This window comes from Mytilus galloprovincialis, chromosome 8, assembly GCF_965363235.1.
Source record: "Mytilus galloprovincialis chromosome 8, xbMytGall1.hap1.1, whole genome shotgun sequence".
Classification (NCBI taxonomy): domain Eukaryota; kingdom Metazoa; phylum Mollusca; class Bivalvia; order Mytilida; family Mytilidae; genus Mytilus; species Mytilus galloprovincialis.
This window is the reverse complement of record NC_134845.1, coordinates 73,729,303-73,750,676: the sequence shown is the minus strand read 5'-3', so window position 1 is coordinate 73,750,676 and position 21,374 is coordinate 73,729,303. Positions and strand designations below refer to the sequence as shown.

Below are 21,374 nucleotides of genomic sequence, written 5' to 3'. Positions count from 1 at the left end.
GGATTATCTTTATTGTTTTTTAGGAATTGTATTGTTTAGTTCAGTTTTACCTTTAACATGAATTTGCATATAGAAAAAATAAAACATATATCTCATTCGATGTGCTTTTTCAGTTTATTTTTCATGATGACGGGTAAATTAATTTGTTGTGTTTTGCAGTTCACGAATAAAGAAAATTATTTTATAGTTGCGTTTTTTTTTTCTGTAACAAGTTCGATTTTTGTTTTTCAGTGTGATTCTTTTCTCTATCTCTCTCTCTCTAAATCAAGTTTTTAAACAAACACAATGTTGACTGAATATCAAATTTTATTACATTTGTATATCTTTATTCTCAACAAACCATTATACAAGAGAAGACAATTATGTACAATATTCAGTTTAACCAAGTTGGTTTAACCTTAACGGAAATCTGTGCACGAAGACTTAGTCGTGGTTTGAACGGATTTCGTGTCAATAAACTGTCTTCGAAATAGTCTTTCTTTGTTAATGTTTGTGTCATTTTGGTCTTTTGTGGATAGTTGTCTCATTATCAATCATACCACATCTGTAATGGCCTGACCATTAAGTTTAACCGACGATTGGGCTCAAGCAACAAGACTATCAGGTGCTGATAATTTATTCTTAAACCAATCTAACAAATGGTAAAAAGCTGAAAAACAAATAAAATACAATTTTACAATGTGTTCAATTAATGTTATTATAACGAAATGTCAAAGGTAATTGATAGCACAGTCCGTTGAATGCGAGAAAATGTTGTACTTTCAAGAACAGATAAATTCCAGGTATTTCACGGAGAAAAGGTTCAATCATACGAAAGGCAATTTGAAGGCTTCAAAAACAATGTTGTAAAGTTAACTCACTCTGTGGTTAGCCACGAATTGTGTCCTAGATGACGTTTGTCCTTTGAAAAGTTCTCCAGAACTGCTATGACCTTGCAATGTCCAGTTTGAGAGAGGGAAAGGTAGCGACGGTACGATGTTTTAACGTTAAAGATGAATAATCCTCCTAGACTGGAACACATAAGTAGATTAAGAATATAATCAAACGAACTATATAAATTACAGAACGGTGTAACAGAATACTCCCCGTCTGATGTCTATCTGATATCACTTTTCCATAATTTTTTCGAATATGAATACAAGATTTACACAAATGAATTAATCCCAATATAAATTGAATATATACAGGTGAAATGTCCACTATTTCGTGTGAGAAATATCGGATCTAAACGATTTTTCACTATAAAAGTTCCTAATAAGTACGTTCCACGTGAAACTGGGTAGGCACAGTTTCTTGTCCTTTAGAAGAAGGGTGTCTCGGACGACATTGTTGTGTTCTGTAGAATGTTCTATTACTGCTGTATCGATAATGGGAACTGTTTTCTCCAACGTAGTTAGACGGCGATGACGATCGACGACAGATCGAAGTATAACAAGAGTTAGTAGTTGGTTGTCTTCCGATTTGGCGATATGACACATCTTTGTGAGTATCAGACGAAATTAGGCGTTTCGTCATAACGTTCAATCCTGCAGATCTAGTCGCTCTATCTGTAGAGTGGCGTCCTCTATGTTTGATCTTGTCGTAGTAATGTCCAAGAAAGGGTGTTACTCTGTGACGATGTCCAGATAAGACTACTGGTTCCTTTTCACTTATATTCAAGTCAGATTTGGCAATACTGCTTCCTCCTCGTAGTAGACGTTTCTCATGCAATGGCAGATTGAGATTGGCAATAGGTCCTTCTTTCGGAATAGGTTTGTGAATGCTATTGATTTCCTCTCCACGAACTTTAAGTTCTGTTGATTTCGGATTGAAACTTTCTTTATCTATAGATTTTTCTATAGAAGTCACAGATTTTGCTTTTAGTGACGCGAGTGATGTCCCTTTAGATGAATTTGTGCGTTTACCAGGCTTGGTACTAGGTCCTGTACATTCAAGGGATTGTATTGAATGCGATTTAGCGATCTTGGCATTCGAATGAAAGTTTTTGTCGTTAGACTGAACAACAATTGGATTATTGTCCTTAACGGCTATTTCCGGTCTTGAGGCAAGACGTTGTTTTGATTCCGTGATTGAAACGTAAGTTATCTTTGTGTTGACTTCAATAGGAGAAGTTTGCTTGTCAATGTATGTATTTCCAATTATGACCCAACCAAGTCTCAACTTTTGGGCAAATGGAGTTCGGGATGGTCCTAGGCGTTGTTCAAGGACGTGGTGTGCCTCTATAAGGTCCCTTCCAATAAGGAGAAGAATTTGACAACGTTCCTCTATTGGTGGAATGCTTCCTCTGAGTTCTTTCAGATGAGGATGATGCATTGCAACTTCAGGAGTAGGAATTTCGTCTCGATGATTGGGAATATTTTTACATTCAATTAATGTAGGCAGATCAAATTGTACGTCACTATGTACAGATTTTATGACGAAATCTTTTCCTCTTTTCCCGGAAGTAGCTACTCTGCCGGAGCATGTCGTAAGAGAGTAGTTTTCAGGTTTCTCCCGAACGTTAAACAGACTGAAGAATTCAGGCGAGGCAAGAGACCGGTTGCTTTGGTCGTCAATAATGGCGTACATCCTGATAATTTCGTTTGTCTTGTCCTTGTGGTACACGTCCACAGGTAATATCTTGGCACAAGATTTCTCGCTCTTATGATCTTTGTAGATCTCTGTGCAGATCGAACTTACAGAGGTTAACTTTGTTTCAGCTGACTCTGTCTGCTCCCCGCCGTAGGCTTGTCTGGGTGAGCTAAACTGGGAACTTTCAGATTGTTGTGGTCTAGTGATGTGAAGTGCTGTGGTATGTTGTTCACTTCCACACTCGTTACAACTGATACTTGCGTTGCAGTCCCGACTTCTGTGTGTGGTTGACTCACAACACTTGTAGCACACATTGTTTTGTCTTAACAGTTCCTTGCGTTCCTCGATTGGTTTGGCTCGGAATGCTCGGCATTCATTCAAGGTATGCTTTGTCTTGTGTAGGATACACAGATTTTGTTGTTGACTGCTGTCTTCAGTTTGCTGTTCAACAGCCGTCTTATGGACGTTGACTTTAGAGTACGTCTGAGGTGTGAACCTTGGCGTAGAGTCTTTTGTATTTGGTGTTACTTTTGATCCAAAGATGAACCCAGGATCGTTCTTAATTTTGCTCATTTCCCTGATGAAGGCAGAGAATTCTGTGAATGGCGGAAAGGCAACTTCATATTTGGACTTGTATCTTGAAGCCCTTGTTATCCACTTTTCTTGGAGTCCGTATGGTAGTTTTTCCACAATAGGATTTATACCGGACGAAGAATCGAAATAAGCAAGCAAACATCCCAGCTTGGGATTTTCCTTGTGATATTCGATTTCTGATAGAATATCAGACAAGTCATAAAGACGTGCGTTATCTTTGTTCGTCAAGGTAGGAAAATTGACGAGTTTACTCGTGATAGAGGCTTCCAACATTTCTGGAGCACCATATCGCTCATCCAGTCTTTGCCATAACCTCTGTAAGCCTCTAGTAGGGTTGTTGGCATTTGATGCCCTAATACTCATGGCATGTTTACCAGACTCTGGCCCTAGCCACTTTATCAGTAGGTCTATTTGTTCCGAGTCAGAAACTTGTAATTCGTCTATGACGTTTTTAAAGCTTGCTTTCCATGTATGGAAGGATTCTGCCCGATCGTTAAAGCTTGTTAATCGAGAGAAAAGCAGGTCCTTACGCAAGAGAAATCTAGTAATCTCCGATGTTGGGTTGATTTGTTGCTGGTGTGCAACAGGGATCTCTTCTATTACGCCTTGTTTTTGGTGTGAAACAGGGATCTCTTCTATAACGTCTTGTTTTGTGCTTAAGACAGGGATCGCTTCTTTACTACCCTGTTTTTGGTGTTCAGCAGGGATCTCATCTGAAAGGCCTAGTTTTTGTATGCCGGTTACTAATCCCAGATCTGGGATAAAGGTAACTTCCGGTGACTTATAATTGGAAGGCAAGACAGCAGATGTCTGTGACAGCAAGTTCTGTGCCACGGATGGCACGAACGCTGGTGCATCGTGACTCAGCTCGATCTTAACAGGAATTTGTTTTTTCCTTTGAGGTTCTGTTACTTCCTTTACAACAGTTGATACAGGAAGTTTATTGACGAAATCTTGCACGCGCTGGAGCGGGTTTTCCTTTTCGTCAGGGAGATCGCTATACGCTTGGCTATCATCGTATTCCAGGATACGAGCCTCGGCTTCTGCGGCTGCAGCTTCTCTCTGTGCTTCAAGAAGGTTAAATTTGGCTTTAAGTTGGGCCTTTTCTCGGCTTACTCGTGCGGCTTCTTGTTGCATTTGAGCCTTCCTGCGCATAGCCTCTTGTTCTAACTGAACTGTTCTCTGTGCGGCCTCCTGAGCGACTTCTTGTTCCATTTTTGCCTTTTTGTGTGATGCTTCCTGTTCCATTTCAATTTGTCTGAACAGGGCTTGTTCCTCTAACATTGCTTCCTGTTGTAGGATAATGGCATGTTTTTCTACAAAGGCTATTTTAGACTTGGCAGCCTCTGCCTTGGCACGCTTTCTCCGTGCTAGGCTTGACATGTCTGACACGTTAGAGCTACCACTGCGTGAGGTTTTCTTACCTTTTGAGGTCTTTGTTTTAGTGGATTTGGCCTTTGTTAGGGCGAGGCGATGCTCGTGTAGTTTTTCCATAACAAGTTCCACTTTGGACAGACGTAAATCCAAAGAGAGTTTACATGCATCAATTTCTTTTTGACTCTCCAATGTTCTGGTCCTTTTCAGAAATTCTAGGTATTCATCTGTGAGCCTACGATAATTATTGCAGGCTTTAACAAGTTTGTCCTGGACTGTTAGGAGTTGCTGGAGATCGTTAGGAGGCGTTGTTACTTCCAATAACTGGGATTCAATGTCTGCCCAGAGAGCCTCTAGTTCCTGACAGAACTTGTCACGTTTTTCAGTGAAAGCTCCTTGTCCTTTTTCCGTGAGGTCACGTACTCGCCTAGCCTCGGGAGTTTCATCTGACTGTGATGTATTAGACGGATTTTCTAATAGTTCAGGGACATCTCCTTCTTGGGGCTGAATCTCTTCTTGTTGTTCCTCATGACTGGGATCCATGTTGACTCAACGTTGTTAGTTTGCTGTCGAGTATACACAAGCTATGTAGTCCACTGTCAGTGTAAAGGTATGTAAGTTGCTACGTTGTCGTTCCTTGTCTGGATATGTAAAGACAGGTTGTCGTCAATTTACTGTACGTCAAGGGATGACGCGTACATGCAGGGCTCAACAGGTAGGTTGCTGTGTAGCTGTGGAGTGGCGTTATCTGTGAGACACAACAGGCAAGTTGTAGACTTTTTACTGTAATGGCCTGACCATTAAGTTTAACCGACGATTGGGCTCAAGCAACAAGACTATCAGGTGCTGATAATTTATTCTTAAACCAATCTAACAAATGGTAAAAAGCTGAAAAACAAATAAAATACAATTTTACAATGTGTTCAATTAATGTTATTATAACGAAATGTCAAAGGTAATTGATAGCACAGTCCGTTGAATGCGAGAAAATGTTGTACTTTCAAGAACAGATAAATTCCAGGTATTTCACGGAGAAAAGGTTCAATCATACGAAAGGCAATTTGAAGGCTTCAAAAACAATGTTGTAAAGTTAACTCACTCTGTGGTTAGCCACGAATTGTGTCCTAGATGACGTTTGTCCTTTGAAAAGTTCTCCAGAACTGCTATGACCTTGCAATGTCCAGTTTGAGAGAGGGAAAGGTAGCGACGGTACGATGTTTTAACGTTAAAGATGAATAATCCTCCTAGACTGGAACACATAAGTAGATTAAGAATATAATCAAACGAACTATATAAATTACAGAACGGTGTAACAGAATAACATCTTCTTTTTTAAAATTTCTCGCTACTACAATCTAACTTACATATTTTTTAGAAATAATTATACCCAAAATATCATAATTTTAAAAAAACGGAGACGAAAACGGAGACAAGTTCGTTTTCAGAATTTATTTTCGCATTGAAATTCGTTTCAGGCTTGTAAAACTGGACAAAACGACTTTAATTAGAGAAAAAAAACTTAATAAAAACGGATTTCTTAAAACATTCGTATAACTCAAAAATAAAATTCCTGGACAAGTTCGATAAAAATGAGAAATAACATCTAACTACATGTATATGAGTTTGATTGTTTGAAAAGTACGGCTTTTACCGTTTAGAACGGATTCCATATACAAAACTTTAATTAATATAAATTCTTTTAAAGTATGAACATTTATAATTATTTCCCTTTTCAAACTCGTGCAAAGAATTAATTACTGGTCCAGGACATGTAAATAAAATTAAGAATAAAACTTAAAAATTTATGGAACGAAATTTTAATAAAAGACGAAAATCTTAAAACATCGTGATATTCATTCTAGACGTCACAATATTACTTCCCGCATGGTCACACTGTACTAACAACACAATGTATAAAACAACAATAAAGATAATCCAATTATTTTTGTTGATTGGATAATTCATGGCTCAGTAGTTGTGTAATCAGTGACACGTGCCCTTATTATTTTCTAAGAATTACAAATTCTACCAAATTTAACTCTAAAATAAGAAGCGTATAAAGAATATATGCATCCATCCTGTGTGCGATGACTATAAAGGGTCCTGAGTGCACTTCGTATGTCATGAGTGCAATCAAGAGGTCCTTCAAGCGGTGTTTAGACGTACCGTTATTCTTCTGGAAGCTTCAATTTTTTCTTATCAATAACTTTTACACAAGGAGACATTTGTTTTTTTGACAGCATGAACCCCAGTTAATGAGCAAACACAAATTAAGAACGAAAATCGTTTACAATTAAATTTTATAGAAGGAAAAAAGGGGGGGGGGTAATAAATAAATTTTATTTACGCTCACATACTTTTAAACAGATTTGCATATGTAAGCTCTCTATAGTTAATGTTAAATTATTTCAGGAGTTTTGAAAAAAAGAATATTATATACAGTTTAATTTCGACTAAAATAGTGATTCTTTTTATAGATTTGGTACCTCAGTTTCGACTCAACATTTCATTTTGAATTGTTAGATGGCAAACTCTTTAGGCGAATATTGTATCTGTTCTTTATTTAATTATGGTGTTATTGGCGATAATATTCATTATAACAAGGCCTTGTACAAATCCTTGATTATAGAATGTTTGGTAATATAAAAAGACGAAAGTAGACAAACCCTAATTATGCAGGGTTTCACAAGTTGATCTCCAAGCGGCCCACATTTAACATATAATAAGATCTATATTTTTCAACGTTTTCAAAATGAAATAACTTGAATTGAAAATTTCCCAACTGTGAAAATTTGTTATTTCTAAACGTCTTTAATTATTATTTCGGAAAAAAAAATTATTTAGCATATTCATATATTTTCATAATTTTTTTCCGAGGAAACCTTTTTTTTGCAAAGTTTACTTCTATATGTTTTTAACCATCACCAGCGACTTATTCTCTGCCATCACCAATTAGTCCTAATTATTAAAGATCAATTGCCCAAATTCAAATGATGATTGGTATATCGTATTGAATATGACCATCGGTCATCCGTGACGTATCCCAAATAACGACGCATGCCGATAGATAGATCATAGTTTATTAATTAGCGTCTCGCAATTTAAATTTCATCAAGGGGACTTAATTAAACCAGTTACTATACAAATCTTGAAAAAAACGATGTACATGTACTTTTTAATATTTTTAAAACAAATTACGAAAACGTTTAGTGTAAAAATCACCGAATATAAATGTTTCTTTCTTGCAGGTTTTGGCATTTGTAAATAACATTAACGTTTTGGAATTCTAATGCAAAAGACAGTCGATTCAAACTGAAATAACTTCTTTAAAGATGGTTTGATTTTTTCAGAGACACATGTATTATATATGTCTCAATACATGTATTATATGTTTCTGATTTTATCAAAACAAAAATTACAAAATTATAAAATATGTTAGTTATCGAATGTATACCCTGAACTCTTACTATTATATATACATGTCCTAAGTTACTTAATGTCCTGTGTGCAACCAGGAGATCCTGAACGGTTTTTAAACGTACCATTATTTTATATGCATATATTCAAAGCTGTTCTTAATTATATGCATACTAGGTATCAGTGGCGGATCCAGGGGGAGGGTTTCGGGGGTTGGAACCACCCCTTTTTTTGAACGATCAATGTATTTGAATGGGGACATATGGTTGGAACCACCCCCTCCCCCTTTTGTCCTGGGTTGAGACCCCCTTCTTTTCAAATGGCTGGCTCCGCCGCAGAGGTATATTTATATATATATGTGTGTACCAGCCCCCCTCCTAAATCTTGGGAAACAAATGGTAGATTATATAGGGAATCACGGAAGCATGACTGGACGTGACCCCTCTAAGGCAGTCAATGAGTCCCCACTTATGAAAATTTCTGGATCAACCATTGCTTAGTTCTAGTTATCTTAGGTCCTAGTGTGAAATAATGCCAATAGGTCTTTTAAAACACATCTTTATTCATACATGTATATATACGTTTTCTCACGGATTTGTTCATGCAATATTGGAATTATGTTTACTCAATGCGCAATTACTGAACGGTTTATATTTGCTACTTTTCTTTTTAATTTCATATAATTATTTTTTGATTTTTTTTCTTCGAAAAATTAGTGGTGTTGAAATAGGGAATGGACACAGATACCTTATCACATTTAACCAAAGAAATGTTGTATAATGTCATCAATCTGTATTACACGTAGACAGGATGTTCTCTAGAAAACTATACGTTATACACACCCGAGAATACACGCACTGTCGTAATGGAAAATTACTGTATGTTATAGTTACCTGTAATCAGCTTTGCAACACCATGTCATGACAGTTCAAAAAGATTTTCTTCAAATCAAATTGGAATATTCATTTTTTCTGTAAAATTTAAAACTTTAAAAAGTAGACTTTGACAAAATTATGAAATAGAAAGAATTGAACAATTTAAAATAGTATTTTAACAAAGATTTAGATATAATTTTACAACGATCCTTAAAAAATAACCAAACAAACGTTGAATCAAACGATATGAACCTACGCAGTTTTATATTAAAATACTGACACACACCAGTTTGCCATCTCAGTATGCAAGGCAAGGGTGCTTGGTGAGGTGCTGGAACTTGATGTACATGTATCATTAAGTTAATACAGTTCTGTTAGTATTGACTGCCTTTTTACAGAGACTTTCTATTCTTACTGTTATCAGTTAGTATCTATAGACGGTTCCTGGCTTAGAATGATTCTCTGCTCAGCAAATGGTGCGTAATTAGCATTTGAATCAAATTTCTTGTAGAAGTAAAAAACACAAATTAATGTATTTGACAACTTTATTCAGGAGCACAGTCTATATTATCCGGCGTAAATAACTTAGAGATTTATGTGGAAGTTTACTCTGCTGCTCGATCTATGCTAATCGATGTTCCAGTATATTTCATATTTATATTTATTCGTGAGGCCTCGTCATCGTTTATATTCACTAAAAGCACAGTCGCCTAAATATTTTATATGGCGAAAAAATTGCGAAAATTGGGGGAAATAATATATTTTTAGTAGCATTATTATTTTAGAATCTTAAGAGGTTGCTTGCAAATTTAACTCTAAAATGAGAAGTGTATGACGATCTATAACGAATATATACATCCATCATGTGTGCAGATACGACGGCGACTATATAGGGTCTGCCATGAGTGCACTTTGTATGCCCTGCATGTGTGCACCCAGGAGGTCCTCCTGAGCGGTGTTTAGACGTACCGGGAAAATCTTATCTGATTCAGGATCAATTCATCGGTTACACTCCCCTGTCACCAGTGATTCTTTTTTGCTGACATTCTGAAAAAGTATTGTGTAGTCCCTGTGTAAGTGTTGACTCTCAACTTGCACATGTGATTTTTTAACACTCCCTGGACTTCTGCAAAAACAGAAAGTCACAGGACATTCCGACAAAAAGTCACAGGACAAAAAGTCAAACACATGTCAAACTCAGGCATAAAGTAACAAAGTTAATAGGACAAAAAGTCACAAACAATTTGTTGACAATTGATTGAATATAAATGAAAAAAAGATTTTGAAATATCTTCTTTTTATTACATATATTCATTTTTAATTTTAGGAAATTGTTCATAATATAAAAAGAAGATGTGGTATGATTGCCAATGAGACAACTGTCCACAAGAGACCAAAATGACACAGACATTAACAACTAGAGGTCTTTACGGCCTTCAACCATAAGCCAATATAAAGAAGGTATGGTATGATTGCCAATGAGACAACTGTCCACAAGAGACCAAAATGACACGGACATTAACAACCATAGGTCACCAAACAGCCTTCAACAATGAGCAAAGCCCAAGGTAAAGCCCATACCGCATAGTCAGCTGTAAAAGGCAATCATACTATATCTTTTTTTTTTATATTTACATGTTAAAAAATGCGTGCAAATGTAATCAAAAGCTGCACACAAACGTAATGATTTTTGTGCGCAAATGTAATGGTAATGTGCGCAAACCTAATGCACTGATTTATTTGTTTTTAATAAATTTTAATTTAAAGTTGCTACATCATGTTCATGTATAAAACTTCAAGAAAAATACAAAAAGAGTGTTTTTCTTGTTCAAAGAAAAATAATCTCAAAACTAAATTGTGACTTTTTGTCCTGTGACAGTGTGTGACTTTTTGACTGTGACTTTCTGTCCTGCATTCAGATTGAATAGGGGAGTTTGGTTGACCCCGCCTCCCTCTATCTGAGACTACTATCTCAGTGATGAGCTTTATGTTTCATGTACAAATGTATTGTGCTTGTCATATATATGTATTTCGGATAAAAGCTCTACAGACCTTTAATATGTTGTATTGTTATATGTATAACCGACAATAAATAAATAGCCCCTAACAAGTAAGAATTAGGTTACTTCTTTTTGTTTTGACATCTTGCATGGGTTTTTATAGCCCGTATTAAAATTATGCCCCCACTTTAAAAAAGGGGGGGGTATACTGTTTTACCCCTGTCTGTCCATCCATCCTTGCGTCAGTCAGTCCGTCCGATGAATATTTTTCGTCTCATTTTCCTTAGGAACTATAATAGAAGGATTTCTGAAATTTGGTTTCGGGGTTAAATAAGTCAGCTATACCGTGTGATGCATTTTCAGATTCATCACTCGACAACTTCCTGTTTTCCCAACACTTGTATGATTTTACACATGATAGCCAAGTTGAAAGTTGAAAACTAACAACCTAATTTATGTACAAAAAAATTGAAAAACAGATATGTTACACATAAACAAACGACAATCACTGAATTATCGGATCCTCACTTGGAACAGGCACAACCATAACAAATTGGCAGGGTATAAGGAACTTTGAAAATATTTAGTTTTTGTGGTTTGGTCAATTTTCCGGATACTGTAAGCAATAAGGCCCCTTTATTTAGTGAATGGAATAATTGTAAGATGCACATATCTGTCTGCCATATTTTATATGAACTTGACCTCATTTTCATGGTTCATTATCATGGTCAATGAAACACTGCATTGTTTTGTCAGTTTATCATATGTTTAAAGTTACAGGTAGATTATATTTGGTAGATATGAAACAATTGTAAGGTGTGCATGTCTGAATGGCAGATTCATATATAAACCATGACCGCATTTTATTGTTCTTTGGTCAATGATAAGTTTTCTTGGTTTTGTCATTTTATCAGGCCACATTTAAAAGAATGTCTGTTTCCCCTCCCCGGGTCTACCCTTTGTAAACAGACCAGGAAGGCAGGTTTTTTTTAGCTCACCTGACCTGAAAGGTCAAGTGAGCTTTTCTCATCACTTGGCGTTCGTCGTCTGTCGTCCTGCGTCCGTCGTCTGTAAACTTTTACAAAAATCTTCTCCTCTGAAACTACTTGGCCAAATTCTACCAAACTTGGCCACAATCATCCTTGGGGTATCTAGTTTAAAAAATGTGTGGCGTGACCTGTCAAACCAACCAAGATGGCCACCATGGCTAAAAATAGAACATAGGGGTAAAATGCAGTTTTTGGCTTATAACTCAAAAACCAAAGCATTTAGAGCAAATCTGACATGGGGTAAAATTGTTGATCAGGTCAAGATCTATCTGCCCTGAAATTTTCAGACGAATCGGACAACCTGTTGATGGGTTGCTGCCTGTGAAATGGTTATTTTAAGGAAATTTTGCAGTTTTTGGTTATTATCTTGAATACTATTATAGATAGAGATAACTGTAGACAGCAATAATGTTCAGCAAAGTAAGATCTACAAATAAGTCAGCATGATCAAAATTGTTAGAGGACCCCTTAAGGAGTTATTGCCCTTTATAGTCAATATTGAACAACTTTTCGTCATTTTTGTAACTTGTATAAAAATCATTTCTAAAACTACTTGGCCAAATTTAACCAAACTTGGCCACAATCATAATACTAGGGTACTTATTTAAAAAAAAAAGTGTCTAATGACCCCGGCTACCAACGAAGATGGCCGACATCAGTAAACACATTAACAGGTGAGCGACACAGGCTCTTGAGAGCCTCTAGTTTTTTTTAACTGGATGTGATTGTCATAGCATGGTCACATGAATGGTTTGACTTGTCCAGTCCAGGCCACTTATCAGTTGTTTGTGCTCAATTTGAGTGTATTTATTTAGATTATCAATCCTTCTGCTTTCAAGTGCTTTCAAGCACTTTCCAAAAATGGAAACAAATTATTTTCAGGAAAAAAATAATTTCGATTTTTTTGTGGAAAATAATTTTTTGACCCGGGCGCTTATTTTTGACCCGTGTGGGGGGAGGGGAAATAAACATTATTTTAATTTTGGCCTTAGATTTTTAAGCATAGGTCTACTTGTTGTATGGAATGACTACAAGGTATCATATAAAAAAGATGTCTGCCTGCCAAGGTTAATTTTACTGTGACCTCATATTCATAGAATAATGATAATATTCATGATATTGAACAGCAAGAATGATGAGTAAGTTGATGTTATATACAAATAAGACAAAATTTTCAGTTGCCTACTAATTATGTAATACATGTAGTAGTTATTTTTGTCATTAAATGATGTTTACCCTTTTATGTGTAGGGCAAGAACATGAAAGATAAAGGGGAAACTATAAACAGAAGAAATTATCAACAAAATAAGATTTACAGAGGTCAACAAAGCCTAAATGGTAAGTCCACTGTTATAAAAAATTTTGTCCTTGAATAATAATTAAATATTTATTAAAATAAGATGTGGTATGATGAAAGAGAAAACTATCCATCAGAGTTCAATTTAGTGGATGTAAGCATTGTAATTACTTATTAGAGGCCATTGATGACCTGTAAGTAATGAGAAAACCCATACCCTATACATGTTATAGTAATCTATAAAAGTCAACACTAACCAAATTTGAAACAGAGCATCAATTCAAACGTCAAATATACCAGACTAATTTATAAAAACAAAAAATTATGAAAAATAAAAATGACGGGTATGAACCAACATCAACCACTGAACTATGTACAAGCTCCTGATATTAGACAGGTATAATATGGCTGGGTTGATATAAAAATAAGAAACACTTAGCAGTCTGATTTCCAATGAGACATTTCTCCAATAGAGATCAAATGACATTTAAGGAGGCTCTAGGGTATAACAATTTCAGAAAAAAATTTTAATATTTTTTTTTCATAACTCAATTTATTTATATCTTTATCATATGGTACACCAAAGCATTCAAAACAATCAATTCGGTTTGGCCCCAGATGACTTTTAAAATGCATTTATCATTGAAAAAGCTCCAAATTATCTCCCTTTGGTGCAAAAAAGCCATTTTTTGGCATTAAAAATGTAATATCTTATTTAACTCATCGGTGGCCTATATTTTTTTATTATAATTTTAAATAAGCTGTACTTTAACTAAACTATTATAAAATTTAAGCGATTTCTGTAATTTAGTACTTGAATATTTAAATGAAAGTTTATCATATTAATCATAAACATGATAAAATAGCCATTTTATTGATCTCTTCACTGATAATTTTTGAGTTTGTGTATTTGTAGGTCAGAAATCTGGATTTTCATGGTCATCATTCACAGATCAATACTGAACGGAAAACTTAAAGCTGATATTTTTCTCCATAGTGCGACTTTTTTATTAATTTGAAATGGAACATGTTTTTTCCTACATTTATTTGAAAGAGGAAATTTCAACATGATGACTATAAACAAAAAGGAGTCATATCATCACGATCATTGATGCACAAGAACTTGATCATATAAATACAACAATGTAATTATCAATTGAAAGATGGAACGAATGAACAAGATATTAGAATGTTGTTGTCCAAATAAACTTGCTTTGTCTTCTCATTTGAATCTCTCCATTCAATAAAGATGTACAGAGGAAGATCTTTAAAGAACAGATTGAAAAAATGTTTTGTCTAAGAATTGCAGGAATATTCTAGTGAATGAAATTATTTATTGACTTCACTCTTATATAGTGGACTGAATAATTGTACATAGCAAGCTGTGAATAAAGAAAGCAAAAACTTGAACAAAAAGTGTTTATATTATAAATTTGCAATTATAAGCATACTATTATGTACACCACAAAGTTATATATAATTCAAATTGTTTGCCTATACAAGTATTGCAATGAACCTATAACAAAGAAAATCTTACCTCATGAAAAGAGTGAACTATTCAGTCAGAATATGAAATATTTTTTCAGTTCTATTTTTCATAATAGAATAAACAAGACAAAGATTTCAAAACAATATTTTTTCATTTATTTAGAAATTTCATCATTTTGTTTCAGTGAAAGGACTTTATTCTTTGACTGTAAAATATTATTATTATACATTCCAAAATAAGAATAATATTTATTGTCATATAAACAAATAAAAAACATGTTTGTGACAAAATTTTAAAAAAATTATATATATGTATATATAAAAAATATAAAAAACACTTGTATACATTTAAAACATTTTACTACCAAACAGCATTCATTGTAACATACACATAACTTTATATTTATATATATATATTTATAATTTTAATCCCATAGGATTTTATTTTGTCCCATGGGATATTAAAAATCCCATGGGATAATTATAGTCCCATGGGATTTTTTTTGTCCCATGGGACAACAAATATCCCATGGGACTACAATAATCCCATGGGACCAAAAAAAATCCCATGGGATTTAACCAAAATCCCATGGGATAATGGTAAATCCCATGGGATTTTGCCCTGTCCCATGGGATATTGAAAATCCCATGTTTTTATAATTCAAATTGCAAAATAAATATGAAAGTAACAGTATAAAACCAATGAAATTATTGAATCCCATGTAATTCCGCACATTTTGGTTATATACATGATATTGTAGCTCTTGTTTGAGGCGGCGGCGGATTTGCAAATGAGTGTTTTGCAAATTAAAAGTGTCCAGTGTTTATTGTTTATCACAAACAGATAACTTTTATGATCAACAAAACTATTAAAGATAACTTTTAACTATTTTTTTTTCTCTAGAAATAGCTTCATTTCAGTCATAGGTGAGTGCCTTTTGTGAATGGAAATTTAAAGATAAAACAAACGTATTAAAATATTGTCCAATTACTTTATAAGTAAACAAGGTAATGCAGTATTGCTGTGCCAAAAGTGATTTAATCCTAGCATCCCTTTTTAAGGTCATTTGCTCTAATAATTATGTATATTAATTTTTTTTCAAAGCAATTGACAGAACATTGTCCGATTAAACAACAAATACCTTTGTTGCAAGTGTTATGCCATTAAGGGTGTTAACCTTTTTTTTATTTAGTTACTAGGTCTTCGATTCTTCAACAAATTATGATTGTGGTAAAGTAGTTCAAAGTATAGAGTGTAAAAAGGGTGTCGTCATAGCTCTAAAGACTTACAATTTAAGTTACTTTCAAGAACGCTTGTCGCTTCTAATACTTTTCCTGCTTCTACATGTATTGTCTTAAAATAACAGTTACATAAAATCATTTAAGTTTCGATTATTTTGATATTGAAGTTGGTGTTAATGTTACTCTCAGGAAAATTTCAAAATTATAAATGAGAGAAAGCAAGGTGCATTATTGAATCATATATATCAAATTCATAAAATAGTATACTTAGTTTAATATAGAAAATCAATATATTAACAAGTTAAGAAGTACCGTAGTTGGTAACTGTTATATGATAAAAACATCTCAAGATATTCACTTGCAATACAATTGGTCATCTATGCTAATATAAGATATGCTTGTTCTTATATTACAGAATGTACAAAACACGTAGGCTTGACATGGACAATTTTGTATACGCTGCTGAGTAATTTAACCGAAATTAATGCGAGCAGTTATGTTAATATTACGTTTAATTCATGGTTTAATATTTTAGTCAGATGTTTACATAAATTATATGCTACTGGAACACACATTTATGTATGATGTAAGATAAGTGAATCCTGTACTGTGTTTAGTGACATGAAAACTTCCTTCGTCATAGTGGAAAACTTCTTACATGAATGTTTACATGTACGATCACGTGTTTAAGTTGACCGGGTGTCTCACATCATAGTGGAAGGTAAAATAGCAACAAAAAATAATCGGTATAAATCTTTAATTCAACATTGAAATATTGAGACACTGGTATATTTAATTTAAGTAAAGAGCATTATGTGATAGATGGTTCTTTCAAGTACAGAATATGTTTCATTAAAGTCATATGAAATGAGTTTGATGTTATCTTAACATTATCGAAATTATTAAACTAATTTATGGATATATATACTGAAATAGTCTTGTATGCGCATATATTTTTTTACATCTATTGCGAATCTATAACGTATAATCGAACAAATAATATTTCATTCAGTGGTTCTTGGTACCAAGCTAATCAACTTTTGAGTTTGTTACCGATCAACACAAATCACTGTGAACATGATAAAACGTAGTGAATTGAAAGAGCCATGATTTTTTGTTCCATGTGTTCCCAATTTTTTTATAAAACTTTTTTTTCTTAACAGTTGTTTTGAAATGGATAAAGTGTGTTTAATTGTTTGTTAAGAAATAGATATTACTTTCCACCAATTAGTACACGTTTGCTTACATTATTTCATACCGGATTTCATTTCCACTCGCATTTTGGCTGTGCTGTGGTCGTATTTCTAACGGAAGGTTTGGTAGTGAAGGTAACTGCATACGGCAAAATATGTGAGAATAAGTGTACGGGAAGACAATTTACAGCAGTTCATCTATAACAATTGTTATGGTATAAAGCGTTTTCTATTACAAGAAAGTACGCGTATATTTGTTTTATAGTAACACTTACTTAGCTATTCAAGTATATAAAACAGATTTACTTATGACTTTAACTTACCCATGATTATAAGGGAATACAACTCAGATAGTTGGATTGTAGGGTAAATTTATTGTTTTTGTTTTGTAAGAAAAAAAGAATACAGTGACCGCAGTTTTTCTTTTATTCTCTGAAAGCACAGAACAAAAATTATCCTTTGACATTTAGATTTTAAATTGTATCGTTTAGTTTTATCTCTATTCACAAAAAAATTCTTGTTACCATAACAACATCTGGCATTTTTTTCAACCAGTAGTCTTTACTATGGTACTATTCTATGGTACTTTAATCTTTACTAAACTTCGCAGTATCATAGGCTGTTGTGAGTAACATTATGGCTTGTACAACATTTTAGTTTGTTTAATAACATTTGATAAAATTATAGATAACAATGTATGGACGAATGCTTCAAATATGGTAAGTGTTGAGTAAAGAAAGGACATTCTTCACTAAGGTCAAAAATGTATTTGAAGTATTTGAAATTTTGTATAACAATCATGCTTTGTTAGTGATGACTGTCGATAAAAAAAAATGTTATCACTTTTTCTGTGTATAATCTACTTACTGAAAGTAGGTGGACATCCATATGGAGTTTATACCCTTTGAAATTTAATTGACTAATCATGCTAATGTAAACATACAAATCGCTTGCTTTTTGTTTTTGATTTTTTAAAGGCATATAAACAGGGACTTGTTTTATTTATATTTTTTAATTAATTCAGCAATCGATGTTAAAATCATTTCACATTATTTAAAATCTAGAAGTAAAAATAAATCAAAATTTATTTAAAAGGTAGAATATGATAAAATATGAAGTATGCATTTGCTATTACAAATTATAACTGTCGTTCATAAAAAAATAAGCTAAATAGTCTTGATAGAGTAAAATGGTACACTTTGAAATGATCAAAACTAAAGTGGTTTCTGTAGTTAACTGAGACATATCTTATCGAGAAAAACAATAAATGTTCACTTTATTAAAATGTTGCTATAATCATAAAAAATTGGCACAAATAGTGAGTTTTAAATGAGATGAAAGATAGGTTACAGGTTTGACTGTACTAAGGGGTTCTTTTTTGATTGTACATATCTATACGTTATCTTTTAGACTCTATATAGATATAGGAAGATGTGGTGTGAGTGCCAATGAGACAACTCTCCATACAAATAACAATTTAAAAAGTAAACCATTATAGGTTAAAGTACGGCCTTCAACACGGAGCCTTAGCTCACACCGAACAACAAGTTATAAAGAGCCCCAAAATTACTAGTGTAAAACCATTCAAACGGGAAATGTCGGGTTATGTGGCCTTTACTAAATTGAAACACGGTATTCTCTTGAATAAAACTGTCAGTATGATGACTGGAATGATTTATATCGTCATAACGTCCTTCAAATGATATATATATATATATATAAAATTAAATTTCAAAATGCTCTTAAAGTCCTTATATTCTCTACATTGTTCTCCAACTGGTTTCACATCTTTGTGATAATCATGGATCAAAGATGTGAAACCGGTTGGAGAACAATGTAGAGAATAAAAGGACTTTAAAAGCATTTTGAAATTTAATTAGGTCTTTCCACTTTTCTGTGGAAAGCCTATTGTATTTGTTCTGATTATTTTTTTTTTCTTCCGCCTAATTTTGTTCTTGCGATAAACATTTGTTTCGCAATATGTCGCTTAGATATTTTGTATATGATATCGAACAGTTTATGCGCTTTTGAAATTTACCCTGCGTAAACGAATACTTTTCTTTGTAGGAGTTATCTCCCCAAACACTGTTTTCCTTGTTATGGCATCTCCTTCGCAACCGTTAAAGATTATGACAAATTTATTTTACAAAATTGTTCGTTACATCCTCAGTAATTTTTGGCGTATTTGGATCGAAGCGATTCGAAGAAATTTTATAGGAGTTATCTATCTTTTCGGAATAAATTTGTCGGTATGTTTTTTTAACTCATAAACCGTTAACCGTATAACCCTGAAATGTTTTCATTTGAGTCCCCTGATTCCTAACTTAGAAAATTAGGTCAAGGTCAAAGGTCAAGGTCATATTTTAGATTTTCATATGTCTTTGATTTCCCTATAACTCTTGAACGGTTATAGATACAAAAAAATTAAGCAGTGAAAAATGCTTGGTCCTTCAAGGGGCAACTTTTTTTACATTATGACTATATTGATTTTACCATCATGTAAGGGACATAACTCCCATCGATGGTTTTTAAAGGGCCATTTTTAGGCAAAACTCTTAAACAAAAGGTCCTTGACCCATAGGGTCTTTTGCAATGACCTTGTGGAGCAATGACCTTGACGAAGGTTACAAGGTCAAAGGTCAAGGTCATCAAATCATGTGGTTTTGGCACTATTTAAACAGTTTTATGTGTGTTTGAATTTCAACCAACCAACCAACCAACCAACCAACCAACCAACCAACCAACCAACCAACCAACCAACCAATCAATCAATCAATCAATCAATCATGATCATGATCAATCAACCAATAATGATCATGATCAATCAATCAATCACGTTTCCGTCTCATGTGTTTCTTATAGGGTTCAACCAACCAACCAACCAATCAATCAATCAATCAATCAATCATGATCATGATCAACCAATCATGTTTCCGTCTCATGTGTTTAATATAGGGTCCAAGATCTTCTTTGTGTCTTTTTCCGTGTTTCAATTGACCCTATCCAATGTGTTTAACCAACCAACCAACCAACCAACCAACCAACCAACTAATCAATCAATCAATCAATCAATCAATCAATCATGATCATGATCAATCAATCATGTTTCCGTCTCATGTGTTTAATATAGGGTCCAAGATCTTCTTTGTTTCTTTTTCCGTGTTTCAATTGACCCTATCCAACGTGTTTAACCAACCAACCAACCAACTAACCAACTTATCAATCAATCAATCAATCAATCAATCAATCAATCTGTATGACTGTTTAATCATGACAGTTTATTGAAGGAACAAACTCTCAATTATTCAAGAAAAATTGAAATTTAATATTGTTCTTACGTCACTTCTGAAAAAAAATCCATATGTTCTCTGAAACTACAAGTACAATCGACCTCAAAATTTGCAGTCAGCAGGGCATACATGTACTAAACGTTTATAAAAAAACTTGGTGCAGATATCTCTCAAAGCTTTTCCTAGAGAAAAGAAATGGCAATGCCGTAAAAATAGCTTGCTAGGTCCGTAAATCTCAGTAAAAACCTACAATAAAATGTCCGCTCCGAGTTTGAAATACTAATCTGTGTTACAAACAGGTGCTGAAAAATGTACATTATCAGAAAATAATCAATAAATGTGTTTTAAAGTTACACCGGATCAATTAAATCCAAAACATGCACTGCTTGTGAACTGTCATCAAAATGTCAATTTCCTACAATGACAAAAGAAATTACATTGGGTTTATTCCGTCTCTATACATGTTGTCTGTTCAAAGTCCCCACCTAAAAAGAAATAAAAAGACTATCTTTTCGTTATTATAAACCCGTGTCACGTGATGTGGCGCGCGCGCTGTACCTAAAATAAAAGAAAAACTTTCCAAACTAAACATGAAACTTCTCCGGTAACAATAATATAGACCCCATACAGAAACAAACAAACAAACAAACAAACAAACAAACACCCCCCTCCACCCCCAATTCAATTAATTTTACAGGGGGAAAGACCCCCTACAATTGCTTTTTTAAAGCAATTGATTTATATTTTTATTTATATTTCTACTAGTGTGGACACAGAGTTCAATTTTTAGTATATATATATGTGTTTAGACGAGTTGTGTGTGTATATATATATACATAACTCGTCTAAACATCAACCCAACAATGTTAGATCTGTAAATTTGCTTTCGCAAATTTTTTGTTCTTACCTCGCCGGGATTCGATCCCATGCTACTGTGATCTGTTGTAGAGTTGTCACTGACTCAGACGTACTTATATATATATA

The 21,374-nt window shown here is 33.9% G+C and overlaps 2 protein-coding genes and 1 long non-coding RNA gene across 3 annotated transcripts in view; 2 read left to right on the top strand and 1 right to left on the bottom strand.

Moving 5' to 3' along the window:
• Positions 1-21,374, top strand: part of LOC143042542 (sodium-dependent proline transporter-like) — a 56,505-nt gene that overhangs the window by 7,006 nt on the left and 28,125 nt on the right. The gene's annotated exons all lie outside the window — the stretch shown is intronic.
• Positions 3,458-5,854, bottom strand: LOC143042925 (uncharacterized). Its single transcript, XM_076215432.1, has 3 exons — positions 5,639-5,854; positions 4,078-5,427; positions 3,458-3,490 (listed from the first exon to the last, which is right to left on the bottom strand). The coding sequence occupies exons 2-3, from the start codon at positions 5,080-5,082 to the stop codon at positions 3,458-3,460; spliced, it is 1,038 nt and encodes a 345-aa protein (XP_076071547.1). The 5' UTR covers positions 5,083-5,427; positions 5,639-5,854.
• On the top strand, positions 9,431-14,809 carry LOC143042539 (uncharacterized). The gene is made up of 3 exons (XR_012968036.1): positions 9,431-9,904; positions 13,131-13,218; positions 14,094-14,809. It is a non-coding gene; the product is annotated as an uncharacterized LOC143042539 (long non-coding RNA).